Genomic DNA, 22,145 nt, shown 5'->3' with positions numbered 1-22,145 from the left:
CCAAGTGCCATTGTCCTTGGCTTCTCAGCAGCCCTCATTCTCTGCCATATTCAGAGTGTCCGGTTTTATCCCCTGCTTTTTCAGTTACAGTCCAGCTGTCCTTGGTGAGCTCCCATTAGATCAGCCCCACTGTCTCCGTGGGTGGATGCACCCCTCGTGGTCCTGACTTCTTTGCAGAAGTTCAACTTCTTCAACAGAAGAAGTTCAAATGGCCAAAAGACACTTAAGGTCATGCTCAACCTCCTTAGCAATCAGGGAAATGCAAATCAAAACAACCTTGAGATATCATCTTACACCTGTCAGAATGGCTAAAATAAAAAACACCAATGATAGCCTGTGCTGGAGAGGTTGTGGAGGAAAGGGTTCCCTCATCCATTGCTGGTGGGAATGCAAATTTGTGCAACCACTTTGGAAGGCAGTGTTTTGGTTTCTCAGGAAATTCAGGATCAACTTGCCCCTGGACCCAGCAATACCACTCTTGGGAATATACCCAAGAGATGCCCGATCATCTCACAAGGGCATTTGTTCAACTATGTTCATAGCAGCAATTTTTGTAATAGCCAGAACCTGGAAACAACCTACATGCCCTTCAATGGAAGAATGGATGAAGAAAGTGTGGAATATCTACACACTAGAGTATTACTCAGTGGTAAAAAACAATGACTTCTCAAATTTTGCATGCAAATGGATGGAAATAGAAAATACTATCCTGAGTGAGGTAACCCAGACCCAAAAAGATAAACATGGGATGTACTCACTCATAATTGGTTTCTAGCCTTAAATAAAGGTCAGTGAGTCTATAATTGGATATCCTAAGAAGCTAAATAAGAAGGTGAACCCAAAGGAAAACATATAGCTATCCTCTTGGGTAGGGGAAGTAGACAAGATTGCCAGGCAAAAATCGGGATCTTAAGGGTGGGTGGGGGAGGTAAGAGGAGATGGGGAGAGAAAAGTGAGAAGGGTAGGATGGGGAGAACTTGGGGAAATAGGATGATTGGGATTAAGGAAGGTTGGATAGGGGAGCAGGGAAGCATATATCTTAGTTAAGGGAGCCACCTTAGGGTTGGCAAGAGACTTGAACCTAGAGTGGGTCCCAGGTGCTCAGGGTGATGTCCCCAGTTAGTTCCTTGGGCAGCTGAGGATAGGGAACCTGAAATGACCCTATCCTAGAGCAATACTGAAGAATATCTTGCATATCACCTAGAACCTTCATCTGGTGATGAATGGAGATAGAGAGAGAGACTCACACTAGAGCGCACTGGACTGAGCTCCCAAGGTCCCAATGAGGAGCAGAGGCGGGAGAACATGAGCAAGGAAGTCATGACCACGAGGGGGGCACCCACCCACTGAGACAGTGGGGCTGATCTATTGGGAGCTCACCAAGGCCAGCTGGACTGTGACTGAAAAAGCATGGGATAAAACTGGACTCTCTGAACATGGCGAACAATGAGGGCTGATGAGAAGCCAAGGACAATGGCACTGGGTTTTGAGGCTTTGTGGGAGCCTAGCCAGTTTGGATGTTCACCTTCCTAGGAATGGATTTAGAGGGGAGGACCTTGGACTTTCCACAGGGCAGGGAACCCTGACTGCTCTTTTTACGGGAGAAGGAGGGGGAGAGGAGTGGGGGCGGGGGAGAGGGGCCGGAGGAGGGGGAGGGAAATGGGAGGTTGGGAGGATGCGGAAATTTTTTTTTTGGATATAAGATAAAAAAAAAAAAGAAAAAAAAGAAAAAAAAGAAAGAGAAGATCCACATAAATAAAATTAGAGATAAAAATGGGACAACACAACAAACACTGAGGAAATCCAGACAAATAAGAACAAACTTTAAAAAGCCTCTGTAAGGCAAGGGATAGCATCATTCAGATAAAATGTCAAAGTATAAAATGGGAAAGAACTTTAACAATACCACATCTGACAGAGGGCTAATGACTTAAAAATATAAACAACAAAAACAAAACTGGTTATAGTTAAAAGACACTGAAAATTAGTCTAGAATTCAAATTGTACACAATTTATGGTGACATAAAATATAAAGAAAATAGTAGTCCTCCATTTTACAGTGTTCTACAACTTTAGATTGAAAACTCACTCAAATGAAAAACCTACATCCGTACTGAGTTCTTTCTTGTCATCATATAATCAATATACTATTATGCTATTTACAGTTATTATGATTTATCAGTTATTATTATTAGACATAACTCAACATTATTAAAACGTATGGAGATACTAGGGGTTATTCAACAGCTGGAAACACATGCTTCTTTTGCAAAGAATATTAGCTATATTTCCAGAACCTACATGGTGGCTGACAACCATATATAACTTTAGTTATTGTGGGTCTGACACTCTCTCCTTGCCCTAAGAACACCAGATACATACATGGGGAGGATAAGACACACAAGAGTACAAAACATCCACTGCCATAAACATAAATAAGAATCTTATTAGTATATTTATTATATGCAGTGCTAATGTACTTTATTACAAAAATTTAAATAATTAATGCCCTTTATCTGGATGATGGTACTGGAATCCTACAGTTTAACAGAATTTTACAATTCATGACACTAACAGATATTTTTCACCAATAAAAATAAATCTCATTTCTGAAAACATTAACATTCTACTAAATCAAAATAAAGTCAGGAAATTTATTTCTAAAACAGATTCCTAAAAGTTAACTTTAGGTTAGCATACATACCTCTAGCATATAATCTTATGGTGTTCATGTAAGTTGCAAGATTTTCTGTTACCAAAGTAACTAAAGTATGATTATGTTGAAGTTGCCTGATTAAATCACGACGATAAAATACATGAGGACTTTGATGAGTTCGACTGAAATTAAAAATTGGGCATTAACATTAATACCACTGTTAGTAGAAAATTAAATTTAGCCACTACATGTAAAATGCTAAAAAAATTAAGGCAAAATATGGCCAGTAGTCTTCTCTTAATAATAAATGTAACAGTAACAACGATCTATAATGCCACGTACCATTTATTTCCATTTTACGTAAAAGGTATCAGTCTTTTTTTCCAATTTACTACTAGAGTACAAGTGTTTACATGACTCAAACATTATACAACAAAGGTATATTATAAAATACTGCATTTGCAACATGTTCTGTTTCTGGATATTACCGGAAGTAAAGTTACCTAGCTTCTATTTCATTTTGTTGTTGTTGCTATTCTAATGAAAACACTCAGTTTCTCAATATTATGGAGACACAATCCTTCCTGGCCATGAACTTCCAATGCTTTTGTTTCCACCTCCCCAGTGCTGTGGGCCTTTGTTATTTTTTTCTTAATTCAGTATTAAGGTCAAATCCCAGACTTTCATGTATGCTCACCAAGAACTGAGCTATGTTTTCTAGCCTACATTGCTCTTCTAATACTAATAAAATTACTAACTTTAGGATAGTACTAATACATTTACCTGAAAACAGTATGAATGTATTTTATAAATGAAAAAAGGTTGGATCTTATGTAATCAAAATAGATTGTTAATCAATATTATTTAATTTCTCCATTGCTTATCTCCATGAAATTCTGTGATTATATATGATTTTCTAGTACTAGAAAAATAAGTTAAAATTCCTCTGAAAAAAAAGTCAAAGCACATAAAAGATACCTTACATTCCTACTTATATAAGACTTCTATGTTACGTCATAATCATACCAGACCGAGATAGAAAGGATTTTGCCGATTATCATAAACATAGGAAACTATTTAAAACAGATGGAAGTTCCTTTCTAAAACATATTTTATTTAGCTAGTACACCTCTCAGAATCTCTAGAAATCATTATTGCACTGCAAATGTTTTGGTGACAACACACATTTTTCACGAAGGGAAATTTTTCAGAAAATTCATTACAAATGTATTACTAAAAAGTGAAGGAAAAAAAATGAAGGAACCAGGCAGTGGTGGGCACAGGCCTTTAATCCAGCTCTTGGGCTGGGAGGCAGAGACAGGAAGAGCTCTGTGAGTTGGAGGCCAACCTAGTCTACAAGAGCTAGTTCCAGGACTGGCCCCAAAGCTACAGAAAGACCCTGTCTCAAAAATAAAAAAAAGGGGGGGGGAAGTGAATTAGGAACAAGATATTGGATTCACTAAGATAGGTTAGATAATAGAGTATTTTCTCTGAATTTGTCAAATGCAAATGAACTAGACATTGTTGATATATTTATTGCCCATCTATATTATATATAGTTATTGTAGTTGTTGTATGTAGTTTTTCTTATATTAGCTATAACCCTTTTTATTTTAGACAGAAAGGAAAAATGTGGTATTCTGTTTGTGTTCTGACAAAATTTGTCTGAAGATCAGAATGTGGAGCTAGTCACACTAGTTAGCCACAGAGACCATGCAATGGTGGCATACACCTTTAAACCCAGCACTAGGGAGAAAGAGGCAGATGAATCTCTGTGAGTTCAAGGATACCCTGGGTTACAAGAGATAATCAATCTAAAAGAGAAATAGAGCCAAGCAGTGATGGCTCACATCTTTAATACTAGGGAGGTGGAGACAGGAAATGATATGGCTGGGCGAACAAAGCAATATAAAGCAGGAGGAAATAGAAGCAAAATATTCAGTCTGAGGACTTATAGAGACAGGATACCCTATTTGGTCTGAAGATTTTGTAGATGTAAAACTAGTGTCTGGCTCCTCCGCTTCTCCTATCTTTCAACTTTTACCCACTAATATCTGACTCTGGGCTTTTATTATGAAGACCAATTAGAATTAGAGCAACAATCAATAGTATCTTCTTCAACACATCTAATTCAATAAAAAAGGAATAGAAAACAACTAATATTTAGCATATTCCAAACAAAAGAACATACAAACAACAACAAAAAATGGCCATGTGTAGCAGTACTTGACTTTAATCCCATCACTGCAGTGTACTCTACAGAATGAGTTTCAGGACAGCTAGGAATGTATAGAGAGACCCTGTCTTACAATACAAAAACTAAACTCAAATAGAAAGATCTCTTTCTCTAACTTTGTCACTTTCCTTTATTTACAGTTTGCTAATACTCATAGACTAATTTCAACACAATCATAAATAGCAAGGAAACTGTATAAAAACCTTACCTTAAATTTGGAGGTGCTTCATTAAACAAACTACAAATCTCTTTTATTTGTTTCAGTGCAGGGATAACCCATTTGTTATTTGTTCGAAGTTCTTCTATAAAGTGATCTATCCACTGGATTTTTTGCAAATCTCGATCCTTACATATAAAAAAAATTACTTAAGTTCTGGCATAACTCATGATAACTATATAGAATTCAGCATTTAATATAGATTAATAAAATTCAACATGTCTCTCTTTAAGGTTGCTGAAACTTTCAAAATAGAAAAAGAATTTAAACTTCATATAATTGTAATTTAACTGAATTTAATCAAACCAAATGCTCTGTAATATAAAATATTACAATACACTCAATGTTACATGTTTCTAATATATTTTAAGTATTTCTCCCATCTATGCACAAGAAACATGGTTTTTAAAGTATCTAAATTTGGGCTTTGTGTATTATTTAGTGTTTTGCTCATTCTACATCATTATAAAAATTCAACAAAAAAATCAGCAAAATAAGCAAAAGTGTTAATCTTGAGAAAATTAAAAACTGTAGTGAGCTCACTTTAAATATTCTGCCACAGTTACTTTTCTTAATATTGTACAGGACTTTGCTGGCAATCATAATTTTAGGTTTAGTTTATTAGTGGTGATTCTGTGCAGATTTGGAGAACAATAATAGGAAATACTAAATATGTAAGGAAAAGTTGTGTGTGTGTGTGTGTGTGTGTGTGTGTGTGTAACAGGTCAGCATTTGTTATTTGCCTTAATCATTCTTCATTTGAATTTTTGACTTAAGGTGTCTCACTGACTGCAGAGTTCATTCTTCAAGATTGTCTGACCAACAAGCCTCAGGGATTATCTAATTGCTACCTCTTTTGTACTTAGCTCACATTTGGGCCCTAGTTTTTGCATAACAAGAACTTCAGAGACTGAGTTATTTCAACTCCATAAAGAATATTTAAAGAAAATACTATGATTGCTAAATTTGTCACTACTTTTCAAGTCTTCAATGGGAAGCCTAGGAATAAACACTGCATTTTCAAAATAACAAGAGATAAAGGCTGAATTTGAAAAAGAAAATTTTACTATCGTAATGACTATAATAACCAATAATCTGGCCAAATTCAAGATAGTATCCAAAGCAGTAATATGAATAAGCAAGTGCTAGATGAGCATTTATAATAATTATTTTGATTACTTACAATGCTTTTCTATTTGATAAAATATTATTTGTTTGCAAGAACCTTATTAACAATTTTAAATGCTTAGTAAAATGTCATTATCAAATACATAATATACCATGATCTGATTAAGTAACTTGATTCAGATTGATTTCCTCCTCATGCCTCTGAAAATCCAAAACTACTGTATTTTTATCTAACTGTAGAAGGAAACAGCTAAGATAAATTTTTATTTGTATCTTCTTCAGAATCGAAACAAACCTTCAGCTATGTGAATAAGTATGTAGTCTAGACTATGACTGTCTTTTTAAAAAGTATTCAAGCCTAAGAATATTCTCTTATTTACACATATAAGGATAACAATTAACACATAAGAGATTTTAAGAGTATTTTGATAAAGATAGTTCTGTAAGTACTTTCAAAACATCGGCAATACATTTTCATAACTATGACCAATTTAAGTTTGAAAAATTATATGTGCACGCATTAAGCAGTAGTTCAAAGTGTAGAGGCAAGAGGAAAAATTCATAAAGTCTGTTGTCTCCTATTTTAAGGTAGGATCCTGATGGAGGAAGGTCATTGGTTAAATAAAAAGAAACTGCTTGGCCCTCATTGGTTAGAAGATAGGTGGGAGGAGTAAACAGAACAGAAAGCTGGGAGGAAGAGGAAGTGAGCTCAGACTCCACAGCTCTCCTCTCGGGAGCAGATGCCTCAGAGAGACGCCATGCTCCCAGCTCCCAGGCAGACGCACGCGATGAAGCTCCGACCCAGGATGGATATAGGCTAGAATCTTCCCGGTAAGCGCACCTAGGGGCGCTACACAGATAATTAGAAATGGGCTAAATTAATATGTGAGAATTAGCCTAGAAGAGGCTAGATAGAAATGGGCCAAGCAGTGATTAAATGAATACAGTTTGTGTGTTGTTATTTCGGGCATAAGCTAGCCAGGCAGCCGGGGTGCTGGGGATGCATCCCCGCCGCCCTTATTACTACAGGATCCAAAGATTAAAACAAAGTCATCAGGTCTGCATTGCAACCACCTATTCCTGATGACCTATATTTCAGGCCTCGGAACACCTAACTTTGATTTTTCATGACCTGATTTATTCAAATGAGTAAAACATAAAGAAACCTGTACCTACACCTTTTAAACTTTTGTTTCAAAACAGAATACATCATACCTACTAAATCTTTAACTGAAGATGCTAAAGAGGATTCTATAACAAAATTCAACTAATAATTAAAAATGTCTTTGAAAACAAAAATTATGGAATAAAATGCAACTGTCCTCCAACTAAGACATCATATTTAACAAAATAAAAAGAGTTAACAAACAAAGTAATGAAGCACTTTCTAACCTGGGAACAACTATAATCGAGTATTTTTATGTGGGCACTGAGAGCGAGATCCATGATATCTACAGGTACATCATCACTGTGGGCTAGATTCCACAGAAGAGTCAATACTTTGTGTGCCATTACACCATCCTTGTCATCTTCTGCAAGGCGACGAATCAGTTGAAGAAGCTTTTGACGTTGTTTCTTACTTGCATTTGTCCAACTTGCCTAGAAAAAATAGGAGTGACACAGCAAAATCTACTGGAGCAGAGCACAGAGTGACCAATGGGGTAACTAGAACTGTAACACTGACTGTACTATGAGGAAAAACCACTGAATCTTGGATCCTACTAAGAATGGCACCCACATGGATAACTGCATCCATAGAAAGCCTGAGAAAGCTTGGGAAAGAATAAAGTAAAGCATGTTTTCTTGGTAGCCACAATTTCTCGGGTCTGCTCTGCTTGCTAGAGGCAAGCAAGCGCTCTCATCTAAGAGAAGCTTCCTGACTCAGCTTTAGCTGTAAAACTGCAGCTCTTTTAAGAGGTCCTGCCACGAAACACTTAAATAGTGTTGATAAAAAGCTGACTGCACGCTTTTCGGTTTTCAGACTTAGCAGGAAAAAAGCTGTGCAGTTTTAAAATGCCGGTTTTCTGGGCCATCCTGCCAGGGCAAACTCTGACTCTTTCAGTCAAGCGGTCTGATTATGGGGCATTTGAGTGTGGTTTGTGAGCACACTGTTGCAGCTTGCTTGCTGGCAGGGACCTTGAAACACCACAGAGTTGTGGCAATAAACATGGCTACAGCCAGTACCTCTGCTATGATGCTGGCATCGCAGAAAGCCAAGGAATGAGCTGAATCCAGACATCAAAGCCACGGTTTAATCCTACTCATATTGCTTGGTAAATTAAAGACTCGTGTAGTCAGAAAAAGAGAGATATACAGTAAAGAGAGATTAAAAAAAAACCTCTTAATGGTTTACTCTGTGTTAAAATATATGCTGGTTTGGGAGGGAAAAGAAAGCAGTTAAAGTCCTTAAAAAAAAAAGAAGAGAATAGTTGGGTGTGGTGGTACACACCTTTAATCCCAACACTTGGGAGGCAGAGGTCGATGGACCTCTGTGAGTTCAAGGTACAGTGGCACACGTCTTTAATCCCAAAGCTTGGGAGGCTGAGGTAGACAGATCTCTGTGAGTTCAGGGTGTAGTAGCACACAGCTTTAATCCCAGCACTTGGGAGGCAGAGGTAGGTGGATCTCTGTGAGTTCAAGGATAGCCTGGTCTACAGAGTGAGTTCCAGGATAAGATACACAGAAACCCTGTCTCAAAAAGCCAAAAATTAAAAATAAAAAATACAGTTTAAAATAAAACTGCATAAAGATGGAAAACACATAGAGAATCTGGACAATGTATGTTATTATGCTCTCTCTGAATTGTTTGAATGCTGAGGAAGGAGCAATAGCTGCTAAAAGATATTTGCTTATAAATGCTGCTAAATTAATCCAAGTTAGGTACTTTGAAAATACCTTGATTTCAAAATTGAAGTCAAGAGGTATGTTACTTTGGAGAAGAGATTTTGCTTTTTCCTCAGGACATGAGAGGCTGTGGATTCATTCTGAGTTAAGAAAAATCTGGTTTGATCAAGGAAGACCAGCTGAGAAATCTCTGATAGGAACAGACAGCCCAGATGTCTGAGTTCTACATCCAGAACAGATTCAAGACTGCCACCTGAGATGATCAAGACTCACAGGATACTCCAGTCAGGACTTGATCATAATTCTACATTTTCTGTAGCTCCCCATAAGATTATCAGCGCTCCCAACCAGCTGGAAGTAGCATGGAATACTGTGCCCACATTCCCAAAAAATGGACTAAGGATGTTTTCCTTTGTTTAAAAAAATAAAAGGGGAAAGTGGTGCGGGAGAATTGTCTGTATTCTGTCAATCATGTTTTAAATAAACGCTGATTGGCCAGGCAGGAAGTATAGGCGGGTCAACCAGAAAGAAAGCAGAGGCGGGCGATGAAAACAGGAGTATTCTGGGAAGAAGGAAGCTCTTTCCCGAGTCCTGCCCAGACCACAGAAGAAACAGGATGTGATCTGCATGACTAAGAAAGGTACAGAGCCATGTGGTTAACATAGATAAGAATTATGGGTTAATATATAAGAGCTAATACGAAGCCTGAGCAAATGGGCCAATCAGTTAATAAACTTATGGAGACCTCAGTGTGATTTTCTTTAGGACCTAAAGACTGTGGGAGCCAGGCAGGACAGAAATCCTGACAAGCAGCCCTCATACTACAACAATTGATGATTTTAAAGCAGCAAATCCCAAAGAAGGGAAAAACACACAAATTAACATCACCAACAATGAAAACAGACATAGCCTCACAGTAAAGGGTAAAATATCTAGTCAAATGAACCTAAGAAACAACCTGGTGTAGCTATTCTAATACCTGATAAAATAGACTTCAAACTAAAATCAATCAAAAGAGACAAAGAAGTTCATTTCATATTAGTCACAGGAAAAATCCATCAAAAGAAACTCTCAATATTGGAAACCTAGGGCCCAAATACAAAAGCACCCTCATGTAAAAGAAGCACTTCTAAAGCTCAAATCATACATTAAGCCCCACACGCTAATAGTGGGAGACTTTAACACACTCCCCTCTCACCACTGGACAGGTCAGTCAAACAAAAAATGAACAAATAAGGGAACTAACAGATTTTAAGACTCAAATGGACTTAACAAACACCTAAAGCATAGTCCATCCAAATATGAAAGAATATATACATTCTTTTCAGTACCTCATGGAACCCTTCTGAAAACTGACCACATACGTGGTAACAAAAGAAACCTCAACAAATACAGAAAAACTGGAATAACGCCAAGTATCTTATCAGACCACTATGGCTTAAAACTAGAATTCAAAAGCAATACTAATTCCAGAAAGCCCACAAACACATAGAAATTTAACAATGCTCACCTGAATTATTGATGGGTAAAAGAAGAAATAAAGGGAGAAATTAAAGACTTCTTAAAATTCAATGAAAATGACCAAACAACATACCCAAATTTATGGGAAACAGTGAAAGCAGTGTTAAAAAGAAAGCTATTAAATTCCTACATAAAGAAGCTGGAAAATCCCACACTAGTGAATTAACAGAACATTTGAAAACTTTAGAACAAACAGGAGAAAACTCACCCAGGAGAATTAGCAGGAAATAATCAAAATGATAGCTGACATCAACAAGTAGAAACAAAGAAACAATACAAAGAATCAATGAGACAAAGAGTTGGTTCTTTGAGAAAAATCAACAAAATAGACAAACCTTCATCCAAACTAACCAAAAGGCAGAGAGAGAATATCCAAATTAACAAAATCAGAAACGAAAAGGGGGACATAACAACATACATGGAGGAAATCCAGGTCAAATTTCAAAAACCTGTACTCCACAAAATTGAAAAACTTAAAGGAAATGGACAAGTTTCTGGATAAATATCACTTACCAAAATTAAATCAAGACCAGATAAACAAATTACACAGACCTACAACTGCTGAAGAAATAGAAGCAGTCATCAAAAGTCTCCTAAACAAAAAAAGCCAGGAGCAGATGGTTTCAGCTCAGAATTATACAAGATTTAAAGAACTAATACCAACACTCCTCAAATTGTTCAATACAAAAAAACAAAAGAAATATTGCTGAATTCTTTTTATGAGGCTACAATTACCCAATCCACATAAAGAAAAACCACACTAAAAAAAAAAGAATTACAAACCAATCTCATTCATGAACACTGATGCAAAACTACTAAATAAAATACTGGCAAATCAAATCCAAGAACAAAACAGAACCATCATCCACCATGATAAAGTTGGCTTCATTCCAGGGATGCAGGGATGGATGGTTCCCTGTATGAAAGTCTGTCAACGTAATCCACCAAATAAACAAACTAAAATATAAAACCACATCTCATTAGATGTTGAAAAAAGTTTTCAACAACATTCCTTCATGATAAAAGTCTTGGAAAGAGCAGGGATACAAGGAACAAACCTAAATACATACAGCATGCCAACAGCCAACATCAAACTAACTGTAAATAAACTCCCAGAGATCCTACTGAAATCAGGAACAAGACAAGGTTGTACACTCTCTCCATATCAATTCAATATAGTTCTAGAGGTCTTAGCTACAGCAATAAGACAAAGACAACCAAAGGAGATCAAAGGATACAAATTGCAAAAGAAGAAGTCAAACTCTCACTGTTTGCTGATGATATAATAGTTTACATAAGTGACCCCAAAAATTCTACCAACGATCTTCTACAACACATAAAAACTTACAGCAATGTAGCAGGATACAAGACTAACTCAAAAACAATCAGTAGCCCTCCTGTACACAGATGATAAAAAGGCTGGGGAAGAAATAAAAGAATCAATACTCTTCACAAATAGTCACAAACAGCATTAAAATACCTTGAAATAACGCTAACCAAACAAGTGAAAGTCTTGTATGACAAGAACTTTAAGGCCGGGCGGTGGCGGCACATGCCTTTAATCCCAGCACTCGGGAGGCAGAGGCAGGCGGATCTCTGTGAGTTCGAGACCAACCTGGTCTACAGAGCTAGTTCCGGGACAGGCTTCAAAGCCACAGAGAAACCCTGTCTCGAAAAACCAAAAAAAAAAAAAAAAAAAAAAACAGAAGAAGAAGAACTTTAAAGCTTTGAAGAAAGAAATTGAAGAATACACCAGAAAGTGGAAGGTATCCCACCCTCTTGGGTAGGCAGAATTAACATAGTAAAAATTGCGATTTTACCAAAAGCAATATACAGATCCAATGCAATGTCCATCAAAATCTCAGCAAAATTCTTCACAGACCCTGAAAGCAATGTACTCAACTTAAAATGAAAAAGCAAAAAACCTAGGATAGCCAAAACAATCCTGTACAATATAAGAACTTCCAAAGGCATCACAATCCCTGACTTCAAGCTCTACTACAGAGTTACAACCCTGAAAACAGCCTGGTTTTGGCATAAAAACAGACAGGAGGACCAATGGAACCAAACTGAAGACCCGGATATTAATCCTTTGAAATATAACACCCAATTTAGACAAAGAAGCAAAAAATATCAAATGGAAAATAGAAAACATATTTAACAAATGGACTGGCATGACTGAATATTTACATGTAGAAGAATGAAAATAGATCTATATCTATCATCATGCACAAAACTCAAGTCCAAATGGATCAAAGACCTCAGCATAAAGCCAGCCACACTGAACTTTATAGAAGAGAAAGTGGCAAGTACACTTGAACGCATTGGCACAGGGAACCACTTCCTAAATACAACCCCAGCAGTACAGACACTGAGAGAAACAATTAATAAATGGGACCTCCTGAAACTGAAAAGCTTCTGTAAAGCAAAGGACACAGTTAACAAGATAAAATGACAGCCTACAGACAGGAAAAGATCTTCACTATCCCTAAATCAGACAGGGGTCTGATCTCCAAAATATACTAGAACTCAAGAAATTCGTCATCAAAAGAACAAATCATCCAATAAAAAAAAATGGAGTAGAGACCTAAACAGGGAACTCTCAACAGAGGAATCTAAAATGGCTGAAAGACACTTAAGGAAATGTTCAACATTCTTAGTCATCAGAGAAATGCAAATCAAAACAACTCTGGGATTCAATCTTATACCTGTAAGAATGGCCAAGAACAAAAGCACTGATGACAACTTATACTGGAGAGGCTGTGCGGTAAAGGGAACACTTCTACATTGCTAGTATGAATGCAAGCTGGTACCGCCCCTTTCAATATTAGTGTGGCAATTTCTCAGAAAATTAAGAAACAGCCTCCCTCAAGACCCAGTAGTACCACTTTTGGGTATATATCACAAGGGATGCTCAATCATTCCACAAAGACATGTACTCAACTATGTTCATAGCAGCATTATTTGTCATAAACAGAATCTGGAAACAACCTAAATGCACCTCGACTGACGAATGGATATGTGGTACATTTACACAATGGAGCACTACACAGCAGAAAAAAAAATTATGACATCTTGAAATTTGCAGGCAAATTGATGGAGCTAGAAAACATCATTTTAAGTGAGGCAATCCAGATGCAGAAAGACAATTATCACATGGACTCACTCATATGTGGTTTTAAAATATAAAGTGAAGAAAACCAGCCTACAAATCATAAATCCAGTGAACCCAGACAACAACGAGGACCCTAAGAGAGACATACATAGATTGCAGAAAAAGAGAGGGTCTGCTGAGTTAATTAGGAACATGGGTACCTTAAGAGAGGGTTGATAGGGAATGGAGAGGCAAGGAGGGGAGGAGAGAAAAATGTAGAGCTCAATAAAAATTAGTAAAAAATATACATAAACATGCCAGTAGTATTCACAATATCAAACAACTTTACTTTTTAGAATATCACTTCATTTCTTTCCCTCAGATAGCTCCACCTATATATAAAATGGTTCTAATATATTGGTTTTTGTCATTTTAATGAGAGTATCTTCTACTGTATCCTTCTATAATTTATACACATTTAATTTCAGTTTGGGGCCTACAAAACTACAACTGTTAAAATGCTGAACAGGCATCCTACAGTATATACTATGAATTTCTTCAAGGTATAGCTGGCATTAACAGCAATTGGGATATAGAATATAATTCTTCACATTTTAATGAAAATTATCAAACAAATACTTTATCTTCAGGGCCTAGTAAAAGTTATTGCCAAAAATGTAATAATGATTTTAAACAAGAAATCTTGTATAGCTAAAGTCAATGGTAAGGGGGCTGGAGAGATGGCTCAGTGGTTAAGAGCATTGCCTGCTCTTCCAAAGGTCCTGAGTTCAATTCCCAGCAACCACATGGTGGCTCACAATCATCTGTAATGAGGTCTGGTGCCCTCTTCTGGCCTGCAGACATACACACAGACAGAATATTGTATACATAATAAATAAATAAATATTTAAAAAAAAATAAAGTCAATGGTAACTAGAATATTTGTACACTAATACTGTAACAGGGTTCTAACTTTTGATTAGTCAACTTTCTAACCAAATACACAGAAAAAGAATACTTAATAGTTAAACAATTCCATCAATACAAATGCAAATACACATTACAGAGTATGTACAAAATAATATTTCTTATTATTTTATCATGGTTGAGCAGTTAGGTATTTTCTCCTCATCATCCCACCCTTCATTATATTTATGTAAGATATTTTACCATAAACATTAAAATTTCCAGAAAAGACTAAAGTCAAAGAACTAAGCAGAATTAAAATGGTTACAAGTGCATACGCATGACAGAAATTATTATATAAACCACTTATAAGTTCTAATTAGAAGAAAAAGGAACTATCCAATGATCAATGTTTTTTTCCAAAGGCACATAAAAGCAAAGAAGACCAAATTAAATAATAGCAATATTTTATTATTTGTACTTTTACCTTAAAACAATCAAAAAGATGATCAAGTTGTTCAGGAGAAAAATCCCAAGCTAATTTTGCTAGTAGGTCATGTACATTCTTCACAATGGCTTCATGCTTTCCTGCCTTCAAAGAAAGAAAACAAAAAAAGGTAAAAGTAAATATAAACCACTGTATTATGACTTGGATAACCCTTAGTTACCTTCTCACCTGAAAGTGTAAGAATAACCCTTAACATAAAACAATTTCCACTGAAACTAAAGCAACTTAGTTTTTCCACTTAAAGTACTTAATAAAAAAGAAATTATTAATTTAACTTATTAAATTAATTAAAGAATTAAAGATTAAAACACCAATAATATTCAGGAAAAAAAACTTAGTCTATAAAATATAGTAAACTTTTTCAAAATTAGAAACCCAAGTAGGCTCTCTGCTCCTCCCTGTTCTAGGGAGCTTCTTTTCATGCAGTACCAGCCTCGTTCCAGAGACACAATGGTAAAGGTCAGAGGGAACGAATTTGGCCATATTGGATGCCTGGTTACCAGGGTTGCCTTCACTTCTGGCACAGTGGACGTTGTTGCCATCAATCTCAACTACATGGTCTACATGTTCCAGTATGACTACACCCATGGCAAGTTCAAAGGCACAGTTAAGGCTGAGAATGGGAAGCTTATCATCAACAGGAAGGCCAGCACCGTCTTCCAGGAGGGAGATCCTGCCAACATCAAATGGGGCGAGGCCGGTGCCGAGTATGTTGTGGAGTCAACTGGTGTCTTCACCACCATGGAGAAAGCTGGGGCCCACATGATGGGTGGGGCCAAACAGGTTATCATCTCCACCTTCCGCGAATGCCCCCATGTTTGTGATGGGTGTGAACTATGACATGTATGACAATTCCCTCAAGATTGTCAGCAATGCTTCCTGCACCACCAACTCCTTAGCTGCCATGGCCAAGGTCATCCATGACAACTTTGGCATCGTGGAGGGACTCATGATCACAGTCCATGCCATCACAGCCATGCAGAAGACTGTGAATGGCCCCTCTAGCAAGATGTGGTGAGATGGCCGTGGTGCTGCCCAGAGCATCATCCCTGCATCCACTGGAGCTGCCAAGGCTGTGGGCAAAGTCATCCCAGAGCTGAACTGGAAGCTCACAGGCATGGCCTTCCATGTTCCTACCCCCAATGTGTCCGTTGTGGATCTGACATGCCACCTGGAGAAAGCTGCCAAGTATGACGACATCAAGAAGGTGGTGAAGCAGGCATCTGGGGGTACACTAAAGGGCATCCTGGGCTAGGCTGAAAACCAAGTTGTCTCCTGTGACTTTAACAGTGACTCCCACTCTTTCACCTTCGATGCTGGGGCTGGCATTGCTCTCAATGACAACTCTGTAAAGCTCATTTCCTGGTACCACAATGAATTTGGCTACAGCAACAGGGTGGTGGACCTCATGGCCTACATGGCCTCCAAGGAATAAGAAGCCTGCCCAGGAACCCCATCCCAGCAAGGACACAGCAAAAGAGAGGCGCCCTCGGTTGCTGAGCAGTCTCTATCCTAACTCAACCCTTGACACTGAGCATCTTCGTCAGTTTCCATCCCAGACCCCCAGAATAGCAGGAGGAGCTTAGGAAGCCCTACTCTCTTGAATACCATCAATAAAGTTAACTACACCTGTCAAAGAAAATAAAAAAGAAACCCAAGTATTCAAAAAAAAAATCAACCACAATGCTCAAACAGGCTCCATCCTAAAGATGCAGGGATAATTCAAAATACATAAATAAACATAAAGGCACAGAAATAGTGGTGTACACCGTTAATCCCAGCACTGGGGAGGCAGAGGCAGGCAGATCTCTGAGCTCAGTGTAGGGGAAGCCCAGCGCGCTAACCCCTCCCGCCTGTCTCGGCTGAGTTTCCCAGCATTCGAGCTTGGTTGGCAGCAGTACAGCCCCGGCTGAATGAGCACAACCCTGCTGCAGTTCTAGCCAGCTGTTACCGCCAGCGCTGCAGTAAGGTAGGCGCACCACAGGGCACGTGACTCCATCCAAGCGAGCTCCCCCCAATCACTCTAACCTCTCAGGCAGCGCCATCCACGCTCCCACTGCTGTTTACAGCCATACTCTAATTCACATAGCACATTGTCTGTGGTTTAACTTCCAGTTTTGAGCCAGATCTCCTAGAAACACTCAGAGGCTAGTTACAATTTTCTTAGGCCAAATGTTATTATGGGAATTTTACCATCATTTGCTTTCACAGGACCCCCTAAGAAGAACGTCGCCCCCATGTCAGCTTAAAGCCCTATTACAGGACGACATCCCCTCTCCCAGCGGAGTTTACCCTCAGGTTTAGGGACATCATTTAGTGGTTGATACGGGTTGAGGGGATTCTTGTATATTGATATACTGAATATTAAATGTGAGTATGCTTCTACCTCTATTTCTTGTATAAGAGTATGCTTATACCTGTTTATATTGTATTAATATATTTACCATATCGCAATATACATTTCTACCTCTGATATTATTTATGTAATGACACTGTTTACAGTTGGAGATCATTGTCCTCATATATTGCACAGTTGTTTATTCTCTTAGTCTTCAAGCTAGATAGGTATTGAAAATTATATCTTTGTCATATTTATATTAGGATAATCAGGTTCTTTAGATACATAGAGATATTTAGTATAGATAGTATAATCTTCAACTTCTTCGAAGAGCTGTAGAAAATGGCCTTTAATCTAACCTAGGAATTCCGTGCCAATGAGACACAGTCACTCCTGGCAACACCGCTCTACTCCTGAGAGAACGTTGAGCACCAAAGACACTCCACTGGGAGCTTGTCTTCTTCTTCGCACAACTGGCCTTCAGGCAAAAGAAAAGCCCACACCTCAACTACTGACAAAGATACAAAATATCCGTAAGTGGATAAAACAGGATTGTCCTATCTTGCCAAGACAGGGTAGGATAGTTCTAAAAAAAGTTTCTTGCCTTTGATAACGATCTGCCAGTTATGTTAGGCCTTAGCCAAAGTTGGTTGACTCAACATTGCTAATGAGAGGTTGGGTGATTGCACAGGCAGTCAGCTGTCTCTGTCATTTGTTCCACATTTTGGAAATTTCTCGTTTGTTCTTCCTGTTTGCTTAAGTAATATTACTTCCCCTCTCAGATCTTTGACGGAGTTGAAGATTAGATAATTGCAATTACTCTCTACATTATTTAGATTCCTTGAAATAGAATGTTTAGTAAAACTTTTGTTACAGGTTTCTTGCTCAATATTGTTTGTTATTTGTAATTTTATATTTATTATTTGTTCTTATTGTATATAGTTGTATTTGGTTTGGTTCTGTCTTATTTAGACAAAAGGGGGAGATGTGGGGGAAGGCAAGCCAATCACCTTGTTTGAAGGGCAGGATCCCCTTAGGCTAATATTTACTTATAAATCTTGCGGGTGTACTCCCCAGTCTTCCCTTCTGTTTCCTGCTCTTTGTTGGAACCTTGGTTTTGTTAGCTATCCTCTTCTTCCCCTTAATAAAGCTGATATTAAAGCTAGCCTGATTAATCCTATTTGCCGGTCGTTTACACCCCATCAGTTCAGAGCCAGTATTATCTACAGAGAAAGTCCAAGACAGGCTCCAAAGCCACACTGTCTTGAAAACTATTTCAAAAAACTGTCTCAAAAAATCAAAAATAAATAAAATGAAAATTAACTGAAAGAAAAAAACACATAATCAAATCGTTAGATTAAGAAATACTCGATCTGGGCGCTGTGTCCGAGTACTCGGGGCTCCCGGGCGGGCAGCAGTTCCTTTGTTTCTGTGGCCTGCCTGCACCAAGCGGGGTAGGCGCTTTGTTTGCAAGCTGCCCAACCAGCAGGGAGGCCTGATCTTTCGGCGCCAGGAGACCCAGCATTGGGGTGAGTTTCTGGCCCACGTCGCCAGCCTGGGACGGGGAGCTCGGGGGTTCCTTGGCCCCCTGTCCTTCTTGGGCTCTCTGCAGGGCCTCTACTCCCTGGGTGCTGCCTCTTTCTTCCTGGCCCACCCAGCTTCCGTCCAGAGCCCTCCCCACTTCGGCCCCACCGCCCTCTTTTGGCGTGTGGCATCGCCCAGCCCAGCCTATCTGGGCGCTGGGTCCGAGTTCTCGGGGCTCCCGGGCGGGCAGCAGTTCCTTTGTTTCTGTGGCCTGCCTGCACCAAGCTGGGTAGGTGCTTTGTTTGCGAGCTGCCCAACCAGCACAGAGGCCTGATCTCTCTGCGCCAGGAAAGCCAACATTGGGGAGAGCCAGCGTTTGGTAGGCAAGGAGACCTGATCCGGTAAAAGAAGATCCATAGGGAGCATTTGGAAGAAGAGATGGGCCGACGTCAAGGCAAGAATTCGCCCAACAAGCTGAAAAGCAACATGAAGCCACCAGAAACAAGCGACCTCACAATGGGAGGACAAGAACCCCTTAATCAAGAAGGAGAAAAGATTGACTTCATGCAAGTGATTGACACCCTTAAACAGCATGTAAAAAACGCCCTTATAGAAATGGATGAGAAATATAACAGAAAGTTTGAAGAATTGAATAAATCAGTGAATGATACCCTAGAAAACCAAGGAAAAACAATCAAACAGATAATGGAAACAGTGCAAGACCTGAAAACTGAAATGGAGGCAAAGAAGAAAACACAAACAGAGGGCCGGCTGGACATGGAAAATCTAGGTAAACGAATAGAGACTACAGAAACAAGCATAACCAGCAGAATACAAGAGATAGAAGAAAGACTCTCGGATTCTGAAGATACCATAGAGAAAATAAACACAGTGATCAAAGAAAACAGCAAGTCCAACAAACGCTCATCACAAAACATTCAGGAAATATGGGACACAATAAAAAGCCCAAACCTAAGAATAATAGGAGTAGAAGAAGGAGAAGAAGGGCAGCTCAATGGTCCAGAAAATATATTTAATAAAATTATAGAAGAAAACTTTCCCAACCTAAAGAAAGATATACCTATGAAGGTTCAAGAAGCATACAGAACACCGAATAGGCTGGATCAAAAAAAACCATCCCCTCGCCATATAATTATCAAAACACAAAGCATACAGAATAAGGAAAGAATATTAAGAGCTGCAAAGGAAAAAGGCCAAATTACTTATAAAGGTAAACCTATCAGACTTACACCTGACTTCTCCATGGAAACCATGAAAGCCAGAAGGTCCTGGATAGATGTACTGCAGAAACTGAGAGACCATGGGTGCAAGCCCAGATTACAATACCCAGCCAAGCTTTCATTCACTATAAATGGAGAAAATAAAATTTTCCAGGATAAAAACAAATTTACACAATACATAGCCACAAACCCAGCCTTACAGAAAGTAATTGAAGGAAAATCACTAACCATGGAGTCCAACAATGACCACAACAACTCAGACATCTAGAGACCCTTCACCAACACAAATCAAAGAAGGGAAACACACAAACTCTACGACTAAAAAAAAAAATGACCGCAGTTAACAACCACTGGTCATTAATATCACTTAATATCAATGGACTCAACTCACCTATAAAAAGGCACAGGCTAAGAGATTGGATAAGAAAACAGGATCCAACATTCTGCTGTTTACAAGAAGCACACCTCAACCACAAAGACAGGCACCTACTCAGAGTAAAGGGCTGGGAAAAGGCCTATCAAGCAAATGGACCTAAGAAACAGGCAGGTGTGGCCATACTAATCTCTAACAAAGTTGACATCAAACTTAAATCAATCAGAAGAGATGGAGAGGGGCATTTTATACTCATAACAGGAACAGTTCATCAGGATGAAGTCTCAATCCTGAACATCTATGCCCCTGATATAAAAGCACCCACGTACATAAAAGAAACATTGCTAAAATTCAAGGCAGCCATCAAACCGCACACAGTAATAGTAGGAGACTTCAACACTCCTCTCTCACCAATGGACAGGTCAATCAGACAGAAACCTAACAGAGAAATAAGAGAATAAATGGAGGTATGAATCAAATGGACTTAACAGACATCTATAGAACATTCCATCCAAATAGGAAAGAATATACCATCTTCTCTGCAGCTCATGGAACCTTCTCGAAAATCGACCACATAGTCGGTAACAAAGCAAACATCCACAGTTACAAAAAAATATTAGTAACCACCTGTGTTTTATCAGATCACCATGGATTAAAATTAGAATTCAACAATAATGCTACCCCCAGAAAGCATACAAAGTCATGGAAACTGAACAGTCAACTATTGAACCATACCTGGATTAAGGAAGAAATAAAGAAAGAAATTAAAGTCTTCCTTGAATTCAATGAAAATAAAGAAACAACATACTCAAACTTATGGGACACTATGAAAGCAGTCCGAAGAGGAAAGTTCATAGCACTAAGTGCCCACTTAAAACAGAGAAAGCTCACATTGGAGACTTAACAGCCCACCTGAAAGCTCTAGAAAAAAAAGAAGCAGACTCACCTAGGAGGAGTAGAAGACTGGAAATAATCAAACTGAGGGCTGAAATCAACAAAATAGAAACACAGAAAACAATAAAAGGAATCAATGAAACAAAAAGCTGGTTCCTGGAGAAAATCAACAAGATTGACAAACCACTACCCAAGCTAATCAAACGGCAGAGAGAGAATTTGCAAATTAATAAGATCAGAAATGAAAAGGGGGACATAACCACAGACACAGAGGAAATTCAGAGAATCATTAGATCTTACTACAAAAGCCTATATGCCACAAAATTGGAAAATGTAAAGGAAATGGATACTTTTTTAGATAAATATCATATACCAAAATTAAATCAGGACCTGGTGAACAATCTAAATAGACCTGTTAGTCGCGAAGAATTAGAAGAGGTTATCAAAAACCTCCCTACCAAAAAAAGCCCAGGACCAGATGGTTTCAATGCGGAATTCTACCAGAACTTCCAAGAAGATCTAATACCTATACTCCTTAATGTATTCCACAATATAGAAACAGAAGGGTCATTACCAAACTCCTTTTATGAAGCCACAATTACTCTGATACCAAAACCACTCAAAGACTCAACCAGGAAAGAGAACTACAGGCCAATCTCACTCAT

At 38.4% G+C, this 22,145-nt stretch overlaps 1 protein-coding gene across 1 annotated transcript in view; it reads right to left on the bottom strand.

The window, feature by feature from the left end:
• Positions 1-22,145, bottom strand: part of LOC121437306 (probable ubiquitin carboxyl-terminal hydrolase FAF-X) — a 153,978-nt gene that overhangs the window by 80,161 nt on the left and 51,672 nt on the right. The window contains 4 exon segments of the mRNA XM_041637168.1: positions 2,705-2,838; positions 5,101-5,237; positions 7,630-7,836; positions 15,090-15,194. Of these exon segments, the coding sequence (XP_041493102.1) occupies positions 2,705-2,838; positions 5,101-5,237; positions 7,630-7,836; positions 15,090-15,194 (583 nt within the window).

The sequence above is a fragment of the Microtus oregoni genome, unplaced genomic scaffold (genome assembly GCF_018167655.1).
Source record: "Microtus oregoni isolate MIOR12 unplaced genomic scaffold, Mior012 000051F_ref0000332, whole genome shotgun sequence".
Classification (NCBI taxonomy): Eukaryota; Metazoa; Chordata; class Mammalia; order Rodentia; family Cricetidae; genus Microtus; species Microtus oregoni.
Note: the sequence above shows the minus strand (reverse complement) of the source record. Positions and strands in the feature narration are given on the sequence as shown.